The sequence below is a fragment of the Rhea pennata genome, chromosome 5, assembly GCF_028389875.1.
Source record: "Rhea pennata isolate bPtePen1 chromosome 5, bPtePen1.pri, whole genome shotgun sequence".
Lineage (NCBI taxonomy): Eukaryota > Metazoa > Chordata > Aves > Rheiformes > Rheidae > Rhea > Rhea pennata.
Window position 1 is genome coordinate 39,946,768 of NC_084667.1, and position 24,954 is coordinate 39,971,721.

General features: G+C 38.9%; 1 protein-coding gene across 1 annotated transcript in view; it reads right to left on the minus strand.

Annotated features, from left to right (window-relative positions):
• The window catches only part of BRSK2 (BR serine/threonine kinase 2), a 310,485-nt gene extending 296,279 nt beyond the window's left edge, over positions 1–14,206 (minus strand). The window contains exon 1 of the mRNA XM_062576596.1: positions 14,113–14,206. Coding sequence (XP_062432580.1) covers positions 14,113–14,206 — 94 coding nt within the window. The remainder of the gene's footprint in view (positions 1–14,112) is intronic.
• Positions 14,207–24,954: the final 10,748 nt, after the last annotated feature.

Below are 24,954 nucleotides of genomic sequence, written 5' to 3' on the forward strand. Positions count from 1 at the left end.
ATGTATTACCTTTTACATTCAGCTCTCAAATTTAGGTGGTGGTGGTGGGCTCAGGATTGGAAAGAGGAGATCTGCAACTTTATATAGCAGCTTAATTTCAGTGTGAGGAATTGTTAAAGGTTTTTCTATCAGTCTGTCAGAATTTCTAAAAAGAAGATCAAAAAAACCAAACAAACACACAAAAAACCAAAACAAAACAAAAAAGCAGAAAGCCCCAAACAAACAAACAAACCACCAGAGGGCTGTTGCCTGCAGGAAAATGAAACTGCTGCATTTTAACACTGCAGTATAATTCCATCAGCTCTACACAAGCTTAAATAAAACTGACCAAGTTATAAATCTTTTGCAAGTAGAACACACAGCATCACACTAACATAGTTTTACTCAGTGACATTTTGTTTTACAGATCAGGAACAAATGTCCTTAAGGAAAGAAGGAAAAAAAGTCTGTGTGGCCACAAATTGTCAAAATGGGAACATCAACAGAATTCTTCTGTGTTATAAGAGAGTTAAAACAACTTTAGTGTTAAATTGCAGCCACAAAAATTTCAGCACTTGAGTATCAAGATTATGATAATCAAAAAGAAGCTATAGAAGGCAAATATAATATGAAAAGGCATAAATCCCACACGAAAAAGCAGCAGGCTATATCCTCAGGTTGTGAAAACGAGATACGTTGAATAAAGCGGAACTTACAAAGATACAAACTAGCAAAAAAGACAGTAACTGGGCCTAAAAAGTAGAGTTATTCCAGCAACTGCAGTAATTATGGCCTTTCCATATTGCCTAAAGAATCAATCCTACCTTGCTAATTCTGTCAGAACCATAACGGGGGCTGTATATATAAGTATTATCTTTTACAGCAGGGTATTATTAAAAAAAGAAAAGGCTCCACCCTGAGCCAATGGCAGAGCCTGTTAGAGCCCATGAAGACAACGCAGTTATTTTTTGTGAATAGACTGCCTTCTAACGGCACAATGATATGAACAGAACCCATTTCATAAAAGTGTCTCTATTACTGCTGCCCCAAGAAATCACCCAGCTAGGAATCCGTAGTATTTTAGAGAGCAGAGTACAACGAGGGATCCAATTCTTCAAGAATCTTTAATTCAGTGGGAGCTGAAAACACAGGATAATCTTCCACAACAGATTTAGAGCACTTCAAGATCAAGCACAGGTTGGCATTTTGTATACACAAAGAAAACATCCAGCACTAACATGAAATCATAGGCACAGAGCAAGTGTACACTGCATCATGTACACAAATGCTTGGCTTACTCACATTGTTTACTGGCACCGGTGATAGTTCTGCCCTTGTTTTGCTTGGTGGACAAACTGAACATCAGGCAGGAATCAATCTGGGTAAAGGTAGGGAAGCACAGACCTCTGCATAGTGCAAGGATCCTAGTCTCTCACAGACTTACTCAACTATCATCCAGCATGCCCTGCCCTATTTTCAGGGCTGCCTGTGACAGGAGATAGAGCTGTATATATTCCGTCATAAAGTTACTTCTCCAATTGCTATGTAGGCATTTTTTTTCCCAAGATCCTTTGCCATGCCATGCTTCCGATTCCTACCAGTTCAATAAAGAGAACGAGGCCTACAGCAGCAGGGTTTCCTCCACTCTCGTGAACTCCTCAAAAATTTCCAATAGAGAAGCAGACATTTAAAATGCAAAGAAAAAGCTATGTTTGCTTTTTTAAACATTATTTTTATGAATCCTTGGAAGCCTATGGACCACCTTGTTTCACAGGCTCTAAAACACTGAGTTAGAATAAGTATCAATGACACTGAAGAGGCTCTTGGCTGTCATTCATCTAATTTAATGGAGATAAGAGCAATGGCAGTAATAGCACTATGGCATACATCTGGAAACCATTCCCATTGTTGCAGCATTTTGCCTAAGCAGAAAGGGCCACCTGGTAAGAATACAGATATCCCAACCATGCTAGTAGCCTGGCTGTTGCTGTCCCTAGCAAAAGTACAGTAATGACAAATGCAGGACTTTTTCTACATGCTGAAGATGAATGCAGACTTACGGGGTGGTTTCAGTACACATATGTGATTGAATACTTCTAGCAACAGTTCTTCTCTAGTATTCCAATATTTGCCTGCCTTTATTTGCCTGTTAGCTGAGCAGACAGACTTCTGCTTTAAGGATGAAAGACAGTAATTTGTAAAATGCTGTGCCCATATTTTCGGTTTGAATTGAATTCGCTTACAGTATCATTCCACTCTGTGCTCTAATTTGTTTGAATATTCACTGCAGAGGAGACGTATTCCTAGGCTCTTCTTAACGAGAACACTGCCAGAGGTCTGCCTCCACTATCACTGAGCAACTTGCTTATGGGTCACAGCCCCCTCTCAGAAAAGCTTGAGCAAGGCCTCCAAGTCATAGGTGTAACTGGACTGGGGAATTTGTCTAAGTAATGCCTTCAGTACAAACAGAAAACAATCAGAAGTAAAAGTGATGTAATTTCACAAATACAAGTAGTGAAATAAGCCACAAACCCAGAAGAAAAAATAGCATAGGACAAAAATCAGAAACACTAGGGACAGATCTTTTTCTAGTAATTACTGATTTTAAATCAAGCTTTACTAAAGTGAGTGGGATCTCTGGGAAAAAAAAATCGTAGATGATACTAGTTTCAAAAGCTAGTGAGAGAAAAACTGTTTATGGCTGCTGCTTGCAAAGCAGGACAATTCTTAAAAGTTGTGCCACTCATGGCCTTGCCTTTTCAACAAAACAAATGCCTGTGTTTAACAGGGCTGTAGCACTTGTGTCATTGCCAAGCTCTACTATAATACTCGGCTTTGTCTTTGGCGACCATTTCTGTATAGACCAGCATCATGAACACACAAACAGCTCTCAGTGTTCCTCTCAGCTTTCTGCAAGAAAGGACTACTTCAAATACTACCACTGTACCAAAATGGATACACGGAGGAAATACTGCAAGGGCTCCCTTCTTCCCACACTCCCCCATCACTGAGCTCATCTTGCAAACAGAGAAGACCTGGTTCTAGCTTCCATCCTCTCTACTTTGCATTGCTCCAGCAACAGAAATTAGGCAGGAATCCAGTTTATCAACTGGGGGGGAGGTGGGGGATGGGAGAGGAATTCTCCCAGCACTAGGAAATCCCAGTGTGGCTTAGTGCCACTCTTCCTTCCCAGCTTTGGAGTAAGGGTCTTAACCAAGGTGATGGGCAATGTCTGAAGAATAGCTGTACATCAGCAATCCCAAAATGCCATAGCAGTGGACTGGGACTCCTGTCATGAGCATCATAACCAAATGCAATCTGGAGAAAGTATGATGTCTATGACAGCTTTGTTTTAGTCCATCTTCCTGGGGAAATAAAATTTAGATGTTCGGGCTTAGCCTGCAATTCCCCTTAGCTTCAGAATATGTTATCCAATTTCAACCAAGTTTGACAGAGTAAGGGAAGTCTCAAAGATTCTGTAAGTTCTGTGGGAAGTGCTGAATGTCTAGAGGAAAGACATACAAAACAATGCTCCCACAAAGGAAAGCATAATTGTGATTTAGTCCTTACTGTATTTTAAGAGCAAGCAACAAGCCAGCAGTGACAGCTCCAAATCACCACAAACAGTCTCTGCCGAGCCCAAGAGACAGGGAACATGTGATAGTAGGAGGTTGAGGAAACAAAGAACACAAACCTAGAAGAAACCTGGCTTCATTAGTTCCAAACAATTTATTATTTAGTTGCATGGGAAACACAGAAGAGTTGAGGCTGTAAGGACTCTCTGAAGATCACCTAGTCCAACGCACACCAATGCTCAAACCAGATTGCTCAGGGCCATATCCAGTTGAGTTTTGACTATCTGCAAGGATAGAGATTCCACAACCTTTCTGGGCAACTTGTTCCAGTGTTCAACCACACTCAGAGGAAAAAGATTTTTTTTTCTTTAACTTTTAAATGGAATTTCCTGTACACATAAAGGCCCAACTAAGATTAATGCCTTAGCATGAAAGGGAGTACACACATACAACACAAGTCATCATTCTCATCAACTTACAATCTAGGCAAGAAATGTGAAGGGTGGATAAAAAAAATTGAAAATAATTCTTGAAGAGCACACAATACATCAGCATTCATTTCTCAAAGGCAATCCATCTGTACTGAAGTGAAAGAAAAATTCGACTTTCTTTTTTTCCTCTAATAGTAAGATGTGCTTATTTGGGAACAGATTATGTTCTTGTTTTCTGAGTATTTCTACATACTCTTCCAGCAGTACTTGTCAGTCTATATTTAAATAGAGCTGAAAAGATTAAAGGGCTCAGTCTTGGAACTGTAAAGTCATCAAAAAATTATTGAGATTTCCCTCTAAGGTCTTCATTAATTTTACTGAACAGTAATTACAGAAAGAACCAAATACCTGGCTAGTAATCTTTACATTATGATGCCAGTCCCTGCTTCCAGTTCAAAGAAGAAGGGTAACTGAAGTAAAAACACAGATGACCAGAAATTCAACAGGAAAACTGGCGATCCCTTCTGTGTCTGCTGGCAGCAGGTCACATCAATGTGACAACCAAGCTGCCTATCATTCATGACCTGAAAATAAGAAGCAAGTTTTGGCACAGGATACTGGGAAGAGATGAAGAGATCTAGCATGGTAAAAATCTGAGTCAAATCTTTTCCTTAATTCCTTAATTTTACAGACAGGTGGCAGTTTATTAGAAGGAGCCTACACAGTCACTGGATGAAACTTACCCAGGGTGAATTGCTAATATAATGTCCATGAGTAACCCAAGCCTTAGATGGTGTGGAATCAGCACAAAGCTTAAGAAATATTCAAACATACTATACAACAAGTTTCACTCTACAAGGGTCTGGAACGAGGAAGTTGTATTTTCACCTACTCAAGTTTGAGTTTGAATTCAAATGCAATACCTGCATTTCAGTACTCTTAGCACAGTCATGTGCTAATTCAGCTGAAACTTTAGCAGAATGGAATGCTCTAAAGAAAGCTTTTTCCTGATCAAATAATCAGAACTGTCTACCATATATTTCCTAAAGCAAATCATAACTCATCATCAGGTCATATTTAACTGCAAATACATCATTACTGGTGTCTCTATCATGAGCTATCCTATCACAGGGTCAAGGAGGCAACATCACAAACCAGGGCTACAGCATACCTCATCCTGGAAAAATGCAACAAAACATTGCCCTTTCCATAGTTCCTCAGGAGGGCATCTGAGTAAAAATACAGTGTCTACATTGATAGCTACATGAAAAAAAAAAAAAAGTAAGGAAAAACAGTGAAAGAAGAGAAAGCCATACAAGTCTATCAAAATTTCCTGCTGGGTCAATATGAAGACCTGGCATATTCTCATCTTCAGTTGAAGGATGGCTATTCAACCTTGGACAGATTCAAACAAAGGTTCAGGAACAGGCTTCAGAGGGACAATAGAAAACGAACACATTTGTGGTCAAGACCAATTTGCTTTTCCCAGATACAGCTTCTCTATTATTTTTGTTCCAATCAATAGTGCTTTTAATAGCTAAATGACAGAGGGACTTAGTTTACAACACACAAGGCTGAATACAAAGAAGAATGACCCTACAAAGACAGAGCTCATTAATACATATGTAATGTAAATACCATTAAAAAAAATACACGCAATCTCACAGATTTTTCTCCACTACTAAGTATATACTGCAAAATGGTAGCAAGGCAAAATTGCAAGAGCCTCAGGATATAAAGAGAGTATGTTGCTTGGTAAGTAGAAGCAGGCAGCCAGAATAGCACTTACTAAATTAATGCCTGAAAACAGTTCTCCCATTTACTTTTTTCCCCATCAACTTTTTTTTTTTTTTTTAAAAAAAAAACACTTAAAAGTTATGCACCTCACTGGAAACATTATCATGCCTACAGTCCCCTCAAACTGAGATGGAACACAAAAATGTACAGTATTTGCATATCCTAAGCCATTTGACAGCAGCTTCCCTTTCTCCCTCATCAACCCATTTACTGTCAGTTAATGTTACAAATCTAGGAATATATTGTTTACTAATAATAATCTCCTTTAAGTTAGTCACTGAAAACGTGACTATCTATTGCTTTTTCCAAAATCCTACATTTTTGACTGAGTGATTATCAGCAGATAGATGTTAGATAAAAAATAAAACTGCAGAAGAGTCTATTACCAGTGGTAAACTACACAAGGAACGGTCCCTTCCAGTCTACCCTCACCCTTTCCACCGCACCAAGTTAAAAATAACAGTTTAAAAAATAAAAGGAAAAAAGGAAAAAAAACACATCTTTTCCTCTTAAATATACAATAATCTTTATGTAAGGAATGCATAGTAATAACAAAAGGCTAAAAAGCAGAAACTGACTAGGAAAGCTGAAGGGAGTCAAAAAGTCCAGTTATTAGGGCTCTGAGAAAGAGTAATTTAGGCAGCTTTAGGGCTACTTTAATTTAGGCCAGCTGACAATATCTTTGGCTTTCAAGAAATAAATAGGAAGAGAAAATATCAAATACTTTTCTCAAAATATAACTGTAAGAACTGGCAACTCAAGATAAGTTTCTGTTCTTTCTACTCTAGCATTAAGTGACCATCCTTCACCTACCTGTGTCATCCTGAAGGTTATTCTGCACTACTGTGGAGGCAACTGTTCTATTTGCAAGAGAATGTGTGTGGATTTGCTTGAAAATACACAACATTATTTACCATTTTCACTTGCTCCATACTGCTTTTATCCTCAGTCTCCCTATCAAAACCTAACGTACTTATTAATACTTAAGTCAAATTTACTCCTTTCTAAATATATCTTGCTTTCTTTGTTAATACTCTTTGCAGTATTTTCAGCAGTTGATACACTTTCATCTATTCTCTTTTACAAACTGTATCACAAGGTCATCATAAAAGAAATGAGGTATTCCCATGTTTGTACAATCTATAGGATAATGGATATCTCACTGGTACTTGTGTAACAAATGACAACTTCATGAAAAAAACACTTGCAACTAAGTCTATACTGTATAATACACTTATGAAGACAGTCAGCACAAATCCCTGGGTTCAACCTAAATTCCATTTAAATGTAATTTTCAAAATCTAGGAAGTAATGATGAAATCTTATATGTGTTTTTTTTTTCCTGAATTTTATCAGTAATGGTTCTGGTTTGTAAACAGAACAAAAAGAATTAATAAAAATGTTAACATTCCTATTTAAAATTAAATCTAAGACAAGTCAAATGGAACTTGGTGAACACTATTAAAATGTTCCAGAAGTGTACATTTGAAATTAAGTAAGTTTGACTCAGTCACATTTGTGCTACTTTTAAAAATATCCTTCTGTAAAACTTTGCATCTTCCAAGCATGGGTGCTCACGGGATCATTTTGAAACAGTGCAGAAAATTAAATTTTCTATTTGCACATGCAATTAATGTTGGAATTACTTGCACAACTATCTAAACACAGAAGAGCTACATGACATATCCAACAGACTACACAAGAATACAACTCAATCTTCGAATATTGATTAAGCACAATCAATTCATGGGTGAGCTATTATTAGATGATTCAGGTTCATTCAGAATCCTATTGATAGCAAATTATTCATGTTAGTCTACAGATCAATATGTTTTATAGAAAAACAGGACTGTCCCATTTTCAGTTCTTGCATAATCTCCTCATTTTACCATAAGCAAAACAAATGGCATTATTGCTTAGGATCGTTAAACACCTTGGCTTTATCTATAACAAAACAAATAGAGAAAACTCCTTTTGGATATATCTTAATAGAACAATCCATGACAAAAATTCTATTTATTGTGTGTTCTTCCTCGTAATGAAGTCAGTTCAACTTAAAACACTAACTGACTTAACAAGGGCAACTTACAGTATCTCAGTATTTAAAGGGAGGCACCCTGAGCATCCATTTATGTCTCTGCCTTGACTCCAACCCTACAGAAATCCATATCCACGCTTCCATCTCTTCTCATTTCGACCGCTCCCCTACATGCATAAATTGTTACTCATACAATGTTTCTTTTACTGCAGTAGGCATTAATTCCAAACTAATTTCCTTTAAAATTCCTTCTGAAAGTTAGATTTCCTTCTCATCTACATTTGTTCTATATTCCCTGCCTACTAATTTTGATCAAGGTATCAACACATATTATAGAGTTAATAATTGCAATTGCTGATAAAGTAGACAAAATTAAATATTTCCTAAAGTGTAACACAGAAAACAAATGGATGATATACTGAAAAATGTTGCAATGTTGGAGAATCCAAAATAATCACTGGCTGCTCCATTTACAAAAGCAGCTGTAAGGACCCAGTCAAAATACTATGGTTATTATTCTTATAGTTGTTATTCTTACGGAGTCACTGATTTTCCAGAGAACAGAAAGAATCTCTCTCTACAGGTAAATTCAATTGAGAAATATTTTAAATTTCTCCAACCTTTCTCATCATTCTCTGATACTCTTTCCCACTGCAGTAGCACTAAAGGCCACTAGAGTACTGATGGAAAGTACAAAAATGCTTGAGCACTGCACGAACTGTATTTGTGAAACGACTGCTTCTGTAGTTCCTGTGGCAGTCTGAAATTTAGGTACATAAATAATCACAAGGTCCTACGCATTTGACAGGGCATCTGAATTTTAACAGCTCTTTGCTGAGAAAATAAAAATTAAAAGTTTGCTCTTTCAATAAGTCTGGAGTAATTTGCTACTAAGATTGAGATAAAAAGACGGAAGATAGGCCTGTAGAGAGTTCAAAGAAGAATGAAGGCTAAATTTTATTTTCCCTATAGTTGGCAAACAGGAGTTCGCTAGTAAGAGATGAAAGCCATATAAAAGGGGAATCTGAATTTGGTAGTCTGATTTTGAGGTCTGTGTATCAAGATAGCACTAGCTGTTGGAGATGCTGGCAAACAGTACTTTGGAACAATCAGACCAAAAGATCTAAAGTTAACAAAAGACTAACTTCCTCAAAACTTACGACCTTTGCTGGAAAATTAATCAAACTTACTATAGCATACTAGACAACATTTTGTTAAGAGTTTTTCTTAAGACCTCTATTGCCAGCAACACTGCTTGCAATATTGTATTTCTGTGATTATTAACCAACTACTTAAGTTCTCACAGACTATCATGACAAAGGGTACAGACTCACTGTTTTGGGAGATTCTCATAATAAAAATAATATATGTGAGAATTAGTAAAGTATATACTATTTGAAAAAAAATAAAGTGCAGTAAGGGAATATTATAATGATTTACACTTCTGCAGCTATATCCTCATCTATACAGCTATAGAAGCTGTACCCTTAGATTCTCACTAGATCCATATTCAATAAAGTATAATTGTAACAGTATAGATAAAAAGCACATACTTCCTTTAGCCTACTTACCTAAGAAACTGAGGCTTTGAGATCACATGGTCTACCAATATGCCTCCAATAGATCTGAAGCTTTCAATTTCAGCAAAGTTTGACAGAGACAAATAAAAGAATTTATCAACTTCAGCTTCTGCCAGTGTCATGGAAATGGGTGGTTAAGCTGTAAAGATATATCCTGTTCAAGCTTTCACTGAGTAAAAGGCTAATAAATGCACCAAGACCCTAAATATGATTTCTTTTCTTACACAATCCAGTAGCATATTGCTAAACATCTAACTGATGGCTTTTGTAGATAAATTGTCACAGACAGAAACAGCCCTAAGTTACATGGAGTAGAATGCAGAAAAGGGATCCCTACACTTTTTCCATGATAAAGTTGCCATTAGGTTCAAGTGGAATTCTTTGTACAGAATATCTGCAGAATAGGGCTTAAAATTAAATGGAAGAAACAAGACAAAAAGGATTAGTAACATTACATTTTTCATCAAGTTTCAAAGTGAACAGAATAACTCCTACCTAGGGACAAACCAGCATTTTGCAAATTTCAAGTGGACATTCATTTGGTGCCACGGCAAACAACGATGCTGAGGCCTGTATAAACAACCTTCAAATGAAAACACATGAAAAGCTTCTGACATGCTGCAGCACTTCACAAGGAATACTTTAATTTCTTATCTTTGCATTCATTAACAAATATTCACCACAGTTGATCTGAATTACTGTAGAGTGCTTCAAGGGCAAAACAGGGGTTAATAAGCCAAAAGAAAGATATGAACAAAAATATTCCTTCTTCTTCTTTCAGAGAAAAAGAAGGAATACATAAAAGCTGACCTCACACAGAATTAATGGCAAATGAAGAAGGGCCTCTGTTTAATGTACATAAGAAATCTAAAACTGCTTCACATTCATCCGATTGACTTTTTTTAGGCACACTGTTTCCACGTTATTCCACACATCATCTTTCTCATTACTGTTAACGACAATAAAACCCTCTTATAATTAACTGCAGTACAATATAATTCAATGAAATTTAAATAAACCAACCTGTCCCCACACCCCCATGTATATATAGTAGCCTCTTTTATACTGACATTTCTGTCTAACAAAATGTTATGAGCACAATAATTAAAATTATGCTACTGCTTGTATTCCTGTAAAACCATGCAAATACAGATTCCAAGAGCTATTCATTCAGCTGCACAAAACAAGGGAAATGCCCTGAATCCAGCCTATTACAAAAGCAAATGGGTAACCGTCTTACTACCTTGCTCTAATCAAATCATAGATGTTAAATTCTTACGTTGCATTATTCAAAATAATTGTCCTTGCTTCCTACACCACTCCCACTATCAGAGACCTAAGCACATATGTTTTTCACAGCATTGCCTTATGTAGCCCTTTTCCGACTTCTCTCCCTAAGAGGCCCTAATTCTGTCTTTGTGGCATCAGTCACTTGGTAAGTTTGATGCCCTGGCACAGAAGACTGCTCTCAGGACATGCTTTGCATACTCTATTTTGAATTATAAGCAACATCAGTTTAAATTAGTGGGTAACAAGCGTTGTTGAAGGGTTTTACATGTCAGTTTCGCCCACCCACTGCCAGATGTCACCAGCTTCTACTAATGTCACAGAAGCAGCATCTGGACCTCTTTGCAAGCACCAGTAAGCTCCTGTTGGTAAACACTTTTTCAGCTATTAATAAGGAAATCAGTAAGAGCTTCGTGGAGAGCAACAAACCAGAGCTCTACTTACCATTAAATTCCCCTTCTGTGGCACCCTTTCTAAGGCTGTGTTGAACTGTGAACCTATCCTCCTTCCCCAAGCTCTCTTCTTTTGATCACAGTGAAGAGCAGGTAAGTGTGATTAACTGACCTGTATAACATTAAATATACCTGGGAGCAAAGCAAGAATGGCTTATCTGAAGTAATTTTAGAGATGAGAATCCTTTAAATATAAAATGATAGCTAGGAAGATCACTGCAAAAATGTGTAGGACTTTGTATTTCCATTCTGTTCACCATTATATTTTCCAGATTTTACACTCTTCCCCTGTCCCTCTGAAAAAACAAGAAAAAAAAAGCAAGCCATTATCTCCTAATCTTCCAAGCTTCAAACTCAAGCTGTAAAAGAATGAACTACTATTTTCCTTCAACTGTATTCCATTGCAACCCAAATTCAAAGTTACACACCATGACAACACAGTACAGTGAATCAGGTCCTCATACTCCACTTGTCCCCTAAAACGCTGCAGGTTCCCTGCTTATTCTCCAAAACAAGCAGGATGAGGACTAGCTACATATCACACACTGTTTATCCCATTCTGCATGCTCCCAAATGTGATTAGCACAGAAAATGCCAGAAGACCAGAAGGCATCTTTTCCATATTTAGCCATGCATGTTTAATACCAAGTTAGATTTCACCTCAGTGTTACTCAGTTGATCAAGGGCAGGTATAACAAGGAAGAAAGAGGCTGACATCAGCTACTTTTAAGCTTTCTCTTCCTCTTCTCTCCCACTCTCAGCTTCTGTGACACCATTGCACTGTGCATTTATGTGTATTCATGTGTGCAAACAGATTTATCTATAAAGACCTATTATATGGTAAAATCATAAAATAAAACTTTCACCCTTGTCCAGCTGTTTGAACAACTAGAGGCTAACAGCAGCAAGCCTCTAAACACATTCTCTTCCTCTCCCCTCCACCCCCACCTCTCTAATCACTTCAGAGGAAGATAGGAAGATTAGTACAGAGAAAAAAATAACCAAAGCTGCAGATAACCCTTCAGTACCAAAACGTCAGGCTACGTGATTTGGAGCAAAAGGTTAATGCAGCTGTATTTTCAGGAATCTCAGACACTATTGTAATTTAAAGGGGAGGGAGGGGTTCCGAGAAGGTGAGAGAGAGAGAAGGAAATGGTGATGAAGACAAAAATGAATTTGTCATCTAGAGCTGGCTCTTTGATCACCTAGAGTATCCAGGAAAAGACTGAATGTAGAAATAGGACAGTTTTATTACCAATACATTGCAAATTTTTGGCAGAGAATTTTCATTATCATCATCAGAACAGATTTTAGTAAGAATACAGCTGCATGAGTAAGGGCTTATAGAGCTATGCAAAGAATAAAGGTGGTATCGAAAGAGTGACAGATAGCTACACGCAGCAGTAAAAAAAGATGCAGAAAAAAATAAAATATAAATAGAAGTCACTTTCACTAGAAGCCAATATCATCTTCATCCATGTCTGTGAACGGTTGCTATGGGGTTCATGGAGAGGAAGAAAAGATGGGGGGTCACAATCAATCATCTCAGAAGAGCCTTGCTTCTTACAGAGAAAGATCTGGATTTTGACTGTGTCCCTAAGAAAATTGCGGACTGCAGAGCTGCTGCCACACAGGGCAGTGAGGAAGCAGGCAGAGCAGAGGCAGCAGCTGGGGATGGAAACGCCTATTAAATCCTTTAGACAACAGATGGGCAAAGCTCAGCTGGGTTTAAAAGCAAAAAAAAAAAAAAAAAAAAAACAAAAAACAAAAAACAAAAAAAAACACCACCACACAACACAATGCATCATGTTTTATCATCCCATACTAATGAAAAACACTTAACATCCACATGCCCGAAGAACCCCGCTATGGTTGATCTTTCCCTCTCCTTAAATTATAATCTTGAGTCTTAAACCACTTGGGGAGGGTGGGGGGAAAATGTCCCAAACCAATGAATTTGCCAGATCCCATTGCTTATTGCACCTGTTACTATGAGAGGGAAAAAATGAAAATAATAATTATTAAAAAAAAAACTAAATAGAAAAGACATTTAGGCTTCTTTTTTTCTAAGGCTTTTTCTTTCAGTTAATGCTCCCCTGCCCTTGAAGTGAATATTCTATCTATATAGGCAACAGCAAGCCCAGATCTTGAATGCATTTAGGGGATCTAATTATGTCATGTAGAGTAGAAGCACCTGCTCTCTGATAATTCACTGCACTGTTTCCTCTTTTTAATATTTCTTGCCATTATTCCATTCAGGAAAATCTGCTGGGGGGTGAGTTTCATAAACAAGCTTTAAGAAAAATAACCTCCCTTCCCCCTCAATCCCTCCTACAAAAAACAACACAGGCTTCTCAGAATGAATTCTGCTACTGAGCTTTTCTTTCTCTTTTATTTCAAACCCTACCCACAAAAACATCAGCCCATCCATCCATATTTTCTAAATAACCATAGCAGTCAGTGCCACAGACATACTGTACATATTCCCCCCCCACCACCACCACCACCAACTGCACCTTAAGGACTACACCCTTTTCAATCATGATGTCATGAAATACTGCTGGTGACTCCCCCACTACCACCACCACCTTCTCTGTACTACAGGCTGTGAACCTTTCATTTTAATGTAATTTAATTAAAAGAAAAGACTCCTAAGTAGGGCAGTGAAAAAAACTGATGTGAAATTCACCATCACTAGATCATCTTTTTTTTTTCCTCTCTCTGCATACACTTTGGCTGTCATCAGAACAACACCCATTAGTAGGAATAATGAACATAAAGCATCCTGGGCTTTTTTTTTTTTTTTTTTTTTAAGAAGAAAAAATAAATAATAAAGGCAAAAATCCCTTAGGAATATTATCTCCAATGAAACAGCAAATGTGAAAACCTGAACCCTAAAATATCCCATCCCCAACACCTCACTGGCTGCTTACAGCACCTTCCTAGCACGGGTGCTGCTGCAACAGAACCAACCTGTCTGTCCTTTTCCTAGGGTTTTCTCCAAACGATACGGTCCAACATATTGTGCATGTTGAGCTCCGCTGCCTTCTTTCCCTGTTGATGTCATTTCTACCTGGATCTGTAGGTCTGCAATGTATATGTGCTGAAGAGCTGGAATTTCTCTCTCTGCAGTTCTTTAAATTCCCACTTTGCAGCTGGGCAAGCAAAGCACTCCCTCTCTCTCTCTCTCTTTTTGCTTTAGTCCCCTTGGTTGCAGATTTTTATCTTCCTCTTCCTCCTCCTTTTCTCTTGCGCGCCTGTTTTCTTTCTGGGTCTGTCTGGGACGCTGATGGACGCAGTAGTTATTTTAAGTTCAAAGAGGGGGATCTACGATCCAAGCCCAAGGAGCATGATGCTGGTGATCTGAGCTCTGCGCGCCTTGTTCTCTCTAGGAGCTGTTCAAGGGAGAGCCAGAGCTGGAGCAGCGGAAGAGCTGGGGCCCACAGCTGCGATTGACATTACAAGCAGCCAATCCCCAACACCACCTTATCTCCCACCTCCTTCTCCCCTCCTCCTTCCAATACCTTTCCTTTTCCATTAGCAGCAGTTACTGTGTCTGCCTGCTACAGAGCATCATGATCAATGGCAATAGCAATAACCTAAGTTTATCAGCCTATTGAAAAGGCAACAATTAAATATAATTGGAGATTATGTTACTTTAAGACCCAAACATGCACATTTCTCTGAATCATCCCCAACTAGGCAGCTATACTTCCACTGTATTGAAGTAAAGCTGAGGTTGAGGCAGGAAGTAGGAAGGGGGGGGGAGATCTACTTCAAAAGATGAGCTTGAGAAATTCTTTGATTCTGTTTGACTCTAGAGGATCTGCACCTTTTGTGGGTTTTGTGCTTTAACAAGTACTTTGGGGGGGAGGGGATGAGAGGAACAGACTCAAAAAAAACAGGGCCCACACCAGTAATCACTTAACTCAGTGAGAGAGATGCTTTTGAATTTGATGGGAGCAAGTAGATTTCAGGTCATTAGATGAACAGATCAAAAATAGCATCTCACTATCTTAATCAGAATCACAGCAGAATATCCAGGGGTTAGATGGGAATAGGAACCAATCTACCTTCTCAGCTCCACAGGCAACAACTCTATAGGATACATACTAGTAAGTGCATTATCTGAATACTTTTACGGTTCTTTGTCTAAAAACTTAAACGTGTTTAATATTGAAAGCGTAAAGAGTTTGGTGGAATAAAAGGATCTCCATATATGCTTCAAGTTAGACATAAGCCTGTGTACCTTCTGCATGCATGACTGTACCAAAAATTTCAGACTCCAGAACTATGACGTTGAAGCCAACACTACACAGAAATTCTATTTTTTACCTTCTCTCCTTCTCTTCACTCCAGATAGAAGACTAGTCAAGATCTCCTTATTGAATTATAACAGAGACACAACACCCAGCAAGGCTTTTTTCAGTCAGAGGAGAGTCTTAGCAAGTCTGTAGAAAAAATGGAGAGTAAAGAAAGCAAGGAGAACTACCTTTATTTGTTATTCATGAATAGTTTTTTTTTTTAATTGGCATCTATATCAAGCAACTGCTAACATAAACTGGAATAACTCTAGAAGCTGGCTCTGTACCTGTAACATAGGCAACAGAACAACTCTGCCCCACAAGTTGCAGAGGGGGAACAAGGGATAAGGAGATGGGAGGGAATCAGGCCAGAGGACTGACACCTTAAACCAGTTCCAAGGTAGCAGCAAACAAAACCTCAAGATTTGTTTTGACCTCTCCATGCTTCACTCTAGGATGTTTCTTTGGCTCACTTCCACACTGCACTGCTGCAGCAACCTGCTGGCAGACCCATGGAAGCTGCGCACCCTAAACTGCCTCCATTTCTCTGCTTCCATCTCCAGACCTCAGGAGGTCTGAGGTCCTCCCATCTCCTCCCACAGGAGGGGGTAATGAAAGACTTCAAACCATGAATCCCCACTGCTCTCCACAGAAGACTAGCTCTTTTTGGTCAATGGCAGCCTCTGCTCCATTCAACTGCCACACTGGTTTACTTTCCTCCCATGCTATCACACTTTTTCCCTCAACTGCTCCACGTTGTCACTTCTCCAACCCCTTCCCTCTGCCCCAGTCGCTCACTAGACACTGCTCATCCTCACCCCTCACCAACCACCCTTATCGCTCTGAAATACAAGAGCCCCGCTGCCCTCAGGCATCTGCACAGCTTCACTCCGCCCCTCCCCTCAGGGCCGCCGCGCGGCTCCTCCGGCCGCTTAACACACCTGCGCCCTCGGCCCCCCATCGAGGAGGGGGAAGGGGGAAGAAGGCGGCTGGGGAAAGCGGCGCCAACCAGGGCAGCTCGCCCCCCGTGCCGCGCCGTGCCGTGCCCGCCTCCCCTCTGCCCTACGCCCCGCGGCAGAGCGGCGAAGCCACTGGGACCGAGGAGAGAGGAGGCAGCGGACCCTGCTGGCCGCCATCGCGATGGCGCTGGGGCGGCCCCGCTCTTCCCGCCTAAACTCGTGAGAGGAGGGTGCAGGAGAGGGGCGGGGCGCGCGCGCGTCCGTGCGTGTAACGGCCGCTGCCTCAAACGGTTGGTTGCGGGCGTGTGTGTGGCGGCTGCTGGCTTAACGGCTGCTTGCTCGGTGGGTGGCAGTGCGGCTGCCAGTGCCTTTGGGACCTGCCCCACGGCCTCGAGTTGGCCTGCAGCGCTCCTGCCCGCAGTTCCCAGTGAACCTGCCCCAATTTTGGCACAGAGCGTGCTGCAGCACTGACAGACCAAAGGATGCAACCACCAAATTTAAGGACCAAAAAAACATTAGGACAGCTTCAACAAGGGATCTGCAGTGTCCTGCTACTCATTCAAAAGCACATCTCAAACATAATCCAAAAGGCTAAGCTGTAACAGGCTCCTCTTCCACACATGCTGGTGCTTTCCGATTGCTTCTGAGCCAGGGCATGATGGCTCAACATGAGGCGCAACAGCAGAAATGTCCTCTTGGGAAGACTCTCAGGTTGTTTAAATCAGCATAGCAATGTGATGGAAATCAAAACACCTCAATTTTCAGCTGTTTAAATCTCACTTAAGTGGCGAGTCTGTCTTTTCCCCTACTGCCCCCGCTATTCAAAGTTTACCACACAGACAGTAAGGGGCAATTCTGAACCACAGGAATGAGTATAATTTTCAGAAGTGAAAATGCCCCTTTATTCCTCCAAATTAGCAGATGAGCACACAACTGCATTGACAGGTTGGTGGGTGAATGTCAGCACAGATCATTACACTTACAGCTTTTTAAATTCCCAGATTTGAATTTTGAAGGGCATTTTCTATGAGAATATAATGTCTGTATGTAATTAAACCATATATGGTAATGATTTTAACTAAAAGATGCTATATGGACAATATTGTTCATATAAGACCCAGTTGGTGTATTCTACAGTTTGCTTCCATTAGCTTTTGGGGAAAACGAGTCTTATTTTCTCATGTTACTAATTCCTACTTTCCACCACAAAATACCAATGTTTCAGAGCCAGGGTTGGAATAAGAACAAAACACTTGGTAAAGTTCATATGACCTTGACTAGATGAGTGAATTTAAAAAATTCTTTTGGGTCGCATGTAGTTATTTGTTATTTTGATTCCATAAGAGTATTCTGCTGTTTCGCCCATTATAACAACTTTGACCTTTTGTCCTAAAGTCTTTTTGAAAAATATTTGGACATTTCTTGCTTCCTGAATAATGAAATGCTGTTTATTTCATGTGTTCATATAGAGTAAAATCTGACTTCTCTGTACCCCTTTGATCTGAAACTCACTCCTTTGAATCTAGGTTATGTCCCCCGGGTGTAAATTACTTATACAATAGCTCCCTCAATTATTTGAAGGCCTGTTTATCCAAATGTTTTGATGTTCTAAAAGCATTTTGAATAAACAGAGCTCTGCTGTCATTGGATATATCAGATATCTTTGGGGATGTATATAGGATGATTCCCCTGACCTTATTCTGTATCATCTTGTGCTTAAATGAGCAGGCTATGTAAACTTAAGTGTACAGTTAGTACATTTGCACCATCTTCAGTACTTGTTTCTCCATTAGTAATTTTAATTTCCTTTTTCTACTTAAAGAACTAAATCCCTGAAATTTCACTCAGGAAGGACTCCCACAAATGCTAGTGAAAGTTCTGCTTGTGTAAGAAAGGAATAAAAAAAAGTAATGGTCTAGATTTTTTCTTAGTATTATCTTCTGAAACAATGCTTAGATGCTTGCCTTTGTCTTTCTGCTTATTTAACATTCTGCTTTTAACAACTTTTTTTGTATGTATTAACTATCTATTTTTATTGAAGTCAATTGTTATTCTCATTCATTAAACAGAACATGGCAGCTTGAGGTCTAACAGGCTCCATGAAGCATGATGAAGCCAGGAGAAATGTGAGTTGTATAATGTGAGGAAGTAAGGTCTGTAAGTCCCATGAGAATCTTAAGGCTCAATATGGGTCATGAAATGATGCAAGAAACTAGAGAAAAAGCAGGTGCATAAGGGCATCATATACAAAATATCACATTTTTCACTTGTTTGGTTGCTTGTTTTCCATTGTGCTGTATTTAGTATGGTGCCTCCAAAGTTTGGAGTACTCCACTAATTACACTGGACTTTTTCCTTCAAAATACTGCTGGGGAGATTTCCCATTTCAGTCTCAGAAATTTTGATTCTAAGAATTTCAGATCCAAAATCAAATATGAATTTGAATTTCAAACTGGATTTTTTTTAATCCTACAAAAAATATTGCCTTTACAAAACATGTATTTTCAGAATGTTCCTTGTTTCTGCAAGATTTTGTTTTGAAACAGCCGTAGCAGTCTCCTTCTCTGGAGATATTCAAGGCCCACCTGGATGCAACCCTATCTAACATGCTCTAGGTGACCCTGCTGAGCAGGGAGGTTAGACTAGATGATATCCAGAGGTCCCTTCCAACCTTACTGATTCTATAATTCTATGGACAGGCACCTTTTATTCCTTAATTATTCAGTCTTCTTCAAACATTCGCAGGAAGAACACAGTATTGAAACCAGTACAGTATTCAGCTTTGGCAATTGCATTATTGCATCCTGCATTAGATGTTCAGTTCACACACTTACATGACACATCTGTGATAAGTGGTATTAGGAATTAAAAATTTGGGGAATTACACTGATTGCAAAGATACTCCATAATAAACTGAGGCAGGTATTTATGTGACCTTACATATCAATACTGATAATACTGAGAATAATATTGAAAATAATGACACCAAACTGCAACATTTGCTTCATTAGTTATGTACTATCTTCTGAAGAAGCCAAAGTAGACTCTAAGAAAAGAAAGAGAGGGATTTCAGTAATGTATATGGATAGTGTTTCAAACTCTTGCAATATCCTTAGGGTTCAGAGCCTTCCTACCACGCAGCTAGTGCTGGGGAACTTAGACTAGCTAACACTGGTTACTGGAATACAGTACTTACACAAAGACTCCCACATTATCAGCTCCTAATCTGGTCCACATAGCTCCATAGAGATACCCCCGATAGTATTTAAAAACTTTGAAGAACGTCTTAGGATTCTCAGTATTCTATGTATTCTATTACCTTATTTTTAAGGATCACACAGAAAAATGAGCTGCTGGTTGGTTATCTATATACCATCTTTAATTCAAGCCAGGTTAAGGTAAAAGCATGTTAAAATGTTTATTAACAAAATAGACAACTGTGTTACAAAGATATAAAAGGATGCTGGAGCGTGAAAGAAAAGATATCTATGTTTAGTCTAAATACCAAACCCAAATGTCCTCTTTTGCCATTTCTTTATCAAGGTGACAAGTTATTAACACTTATTTAACATACTGGACAACTACTATTCAGTACCTCTGCACTTCCCATTTTCCTCAGATTGCCTTCACAAGAGTCCTGCAAACTGGGGAAGCATCCTCTGTATACTCCCATTCTGAGAGCCCTCCTCAGTGATTCAAATTCAAAATCAGTTCTGCTTCCTCCTTCAGCAAATGATACCTTGTTCTCTGATTTCACAGTACTCCTTCCTCTAGACTGTGGACTCTCTTTATCCCTTTGGAAATATTAATGCCTTTTTCTCAAGCCTGCTGCTGTCATCGTGTGTGCCTCATTTAAGTGTTAAGCTATTAAGAAACAGAAAACCTCCTTCCGACTTTATAAGGCAAAGTGAAACCTCTGTGTAAAGTTTTTCCACATACTGAACTTTGTATTTCATAAAAACATAAATACTCTATGCAGACACATTTATGGGTTTAATGCATGAAGCTTGTGACTGGCTTTTGATGGAAACCAAATTTGAAAGCAGTCAGACACTTCAGGGTTAGGATGGATTTGTGGTAACTGAACTCAGCCCTGTCTCTGAGGTACAGGAGACCCAAAGAATGTCTGTCTTGGGCTGTCAGATCAAGTGTGCACCTAACCTAATGTTGTGTCTCCATCAGTGACTATGAACAGATACCTAGGGAAGAGTAAGTCCAGGGCAGGTATATATTCTTTGTACTGAGTACTCTCTCAGGATGCAGTTGCTTTCAGCTCAGAGACTTCCTGAATCAGATGTTTTTTCTATGTATTGAGGAGTCCTCAGTAGATTTCTTTTTCTATGAACTTGTTTTATCTTTCCTTATTAACTCGACACCTTATAAACTGAGAGATAGCCAGGTATCTCTCCAGATTCTGAAGACAGTGAATCCTTGAGACAATGTCCATTGATAAACACTCAAGAATCCCAACAAGTAAAGAAAATGAAGAATAAGGCACAGTTCTTAAAATCTTGCAGCTGTGTGGAGTGGTACCAGCTGCAAGATGACTGCTCAGAAAGAAGCCTAGAGAACAGCAGGGACAAAACCAAGAGCATTTCGTGGTTAAGACATAGAAAATAGGTATGTGAACATAAAAACCCAACTTCTGACTATGCTCCTGTGTTGTGGGGCAATTTTATCCATTTAACTTCTTCCACAAAATGAGTGTGCAGCCTTATCACAAGCCATTGGTCTCTGTCATAAGGAAATGATTGTTGAGCACATTATCAGCTGCCATGAATGTTTTATTGGCACTCCAGCCACATGCAGTGAAGTTGTATGTTGTCAGATACACTGAGCAAAGCAAATTTTGTAAAGTTTAACACAGATGGTTCTGTGGAGCAGAAGATAAAGTCCTTCAACATCCTGCAGTAACCCTGGATTTCTCTCCGGAGATTTCAAGAAGCCTGAAAAGTATTGACCAAGATGAACAAGTAAAATAATACAGTTCTTCAGACCACAAGGACCTATTACCAGGGAAGGTAAGAGCTACAGGCTGAATTATATATGCACAGTGGTTTTACTTATACTTGGAGAGTCGGGTTTTGTTTATAAAGGAACTAGTAGTAACCATACCACTGCTAAGAATGGGCATGGATGCATGCATGAATGCACTTTTTATATGTGGGCATGGAGGTACTCGTGAGACAAAACAGGAAATATATTGGGCTGAAATGAATGCCCACATGAACTAGAGCAATACAAGATATGTAAAGGTTATGCTATCGCCCATTGATAAACACTCAAGAATCCCAACAAGTAAAGAAAGTAATGAATAAGGCACAGTTCTTAAAATCTTGCAGCTGTGTGGAGTGGTACAACAAGAATATCCTGATCACAATAGGCTGCCATTCCAATTGCAGGGAGAATTAGAGAAATTGGTCTCGGGGAGTAAACGTGATCCAGAGACATGACACACCTTTTTGAAGTTACGGCATACCTGACATTTGACACACAGTGGGAAACAGCAAAATGCACAGATTTGTAGCAATTCAGCACCCACTGGAAATTTGAGGAGATGATGTCTAATCCTGGTTTCCCACAAAATGTTGAAAGGACGAATTAGAGGTAAAAAACAGCCAGAGACTGATGCAAGGGCAAAACGATAAAGGTTCCCCTGGTCCATGCAATATACATTTCTATTTGGTAAATAGAGTGGTATTTGATAAAAGATGAGTAAAGAGACTGATGAGGTGGAAAAGTGGGACTTTGCTCCCACAGCAATCTTGCAGAATACAAAAGGCATTACTTAAAAACAGTAAAAAGAATACCAAGCAAGAATGCCAAGCTAAGCAGTAGGCAAATAGAACAAAGGAGTCAAGAGACTGAGGCCACTGTGCACCAGTGAGCAGATCTGTATCTATTAATCAAATTTCCACACATAGTAATGGCAAGTGCAAAAAACAAGCTTTTAAGGAAGGCAGATCACATGAGTTAGTTCCTGACTTAGGACAATGGTTGAGAAGAAAACTCTAAGGTAGGTGCGGGTTAGCAACAGCCAGCACACCTGACAGCTGAGCCAACCTTAAAGCAGTATGGAGAGTTTCATCTGAGGTAATGGTATGTAAGTGAAAGTGAAAAATGGACACTATGAACAATTGGAAGGGTCGGCAGGATATCATTTAACAAAGGGAAAGCAGCTACAGAGTTCTACTAGCAACTGCACAGGCAAGAAGTGAGAGGCTGATCTGAAGATTTGCATGCTGAGGCCTATTCATTTGTACAAGCAGTTTCTAAGGTTGATCAAAATACTAGTTTTATATCAAAAGGGAAAAATAACATCTGCCTTTAAATATGTGTTTCCTAACTACACCAATCATTTGTTCAGTTCAAAAAAACAAAACCAAAAAATATTTACAGAAATAATAACTTCTTCTGCAGTAACTGAATTTTCTTTGGAGTTCTCAGTAATGAAGAGGTTAAAATATATCCCAAGTGGGAACACCATCAATGGGATACTAGAATAACATTTAGAAGATTGGTCTATTCCAGTTCTGCTAACTTGGAAGTACAATTACTATTTATCACAGACTGAAAAATTGAACTCCAAAATCTGTGCTATATTGAACAAGGCAGTCCAGAATACCAAATCCCAAAGCGCTTTTCCCACCTCCCTAAAGACCAAAGAATTGTATTAGGGGTTTTCAGATTCTCTAGAGCCTGTATTTTAATGACTTTTCTTTAAAAAAAAAAAAAAAAAAAAAAAAAAGAGAGAGAGAGAGAGAAGAAAGAGAAAGAAAAGAAAAAAGAAAAGAAAAGAGAAAAAGAAAGGAAGTTCTGAAGTTTCTGCAGAACCATTCAAGCACTAGAAGGTCACAGTTCCCAGCTCTGTAGGTGATCCTGCTTTTCAGAGTAAAAGCAAGCCTATTGGGAAAGCCTCTAGCAAAATAAAACAATATGAAGATGAAAGCTATGAGAATGACCGAAAGGTGAACAGCAAAGTGCTTTTTAAATCCCCACCTGCTGGCAATATAAAAAGCTGAAACAAACTGTATTATTGTAATGATTAAATGATACAGTTGGAACACGAAGAAAGTGTTACAAACTGGTTGAAAAAACAAACTTTAAGAAGCAGGACTCTTGTCCTGTCGTATAGGCTCTCCTCCTTTTGATTTACCATATGAGCTTGGGCAAGTCACTTTGACCAAGAATTTGAAAACTAACTAGTGAGTTTATATATCAAAGATACATGTCACTCCACTTGCAGTTACCCTGCCCTCTTAAACTTGAACCTATTTAAATTAGCTAAAGATAGGCAGACCAAAACTGTGATGCCTAAAATCCCATCTCTGTCCTTAGCTTCCTTTTCTTCATTTCCTTCCTTTTCAGATAAATTTTGCAACTTACCTGCTCTTTATGAAATATTTTGAGCTCTGTGGAAAGGATCTTTGAAAAGTCGTATCAGAAATACATTCTTTGCATATTATTTTTTTTCACTTGTCTAGAAATGAAACAACCAAGTGAAGGACTGAAGGATAGGCTATTTTAAATACCATTAGATCTGCATTGACTTTTGAACAGTTCTGCTGAAGAGCTAGTATGTTACTGCTCTGAAAAATGTTCAGTGATCCCCACAGGAGTAAAAGCACGTGCATGAGGTGGAGTGCCTTCTTCAAATTTCTGCTACTAAGGAACAAGTTATTCTCTCAGAAAAGCAGTAAATCAGGTCACCTGCTCTTTTTCCACTGTGGTTAGTAGGTCACATATATACACTTAAGGATAGATTGTGCCCTCCAGGCATGGGCTTGCCTTGGAGACAGTATGGCATGTACTATGATAGCACAGTCTCAGAAGACATTATATTTTGCTCAGCCTTTTCCACCATGATCTTATATCTCTCCTCTGTGTCATCTCTTTCTGAGTGTCCAGAACTTCAGGAAATGCTAAGAAAATAGTCTGAATGGATATAATGTTGTTTCTGTGAGGGCTTCTTAGGAGCAAAATTCTAAATGCCATCCATATCCTTTATACGTCTACATGTCAGTTAGAAAATGGCTAGCCAGTGACTCACTACAAAACTTCAGATAAAAGCCTACAGGATTTCCACTTTGTTTATCATCACCTGCGAGACTTTCCTTTCCTCTTCCTCCATTCTTTGCCTAGCACCTGAGATAGAGCTAGTTGGCAAATTTGTAATGTAAAAAAAAAAAAAAAAAAAAAAAAAAAGTTTCCGGAAATGTTTGTTAAACCTACTGTGTTCACTATGGCAAGAAAAAAGGCTTCCCTCATGTCAGCACTTGCATACCACCTTTTAATAAAGAAAAAAAGAATTTTTAATTCAATGTGTGCCCTCATCTGTTCATACACACAGCTCCCATTAATGTTAATGAAAATTACATGCATGCACTGATGGAACACCAGACCCCTGGTCTAGTTAAAAGTATCTTCAGGAAAGGGTAGCAAAATAATAGTGTCAGTAGGTATTTCTTCTTCTTCCTATGTTCCAAAAGATATTCTTAAATACTCTCACTTGATGGTCATTTTGTGCTTTTTCACTGATGGGAATTTTCAAA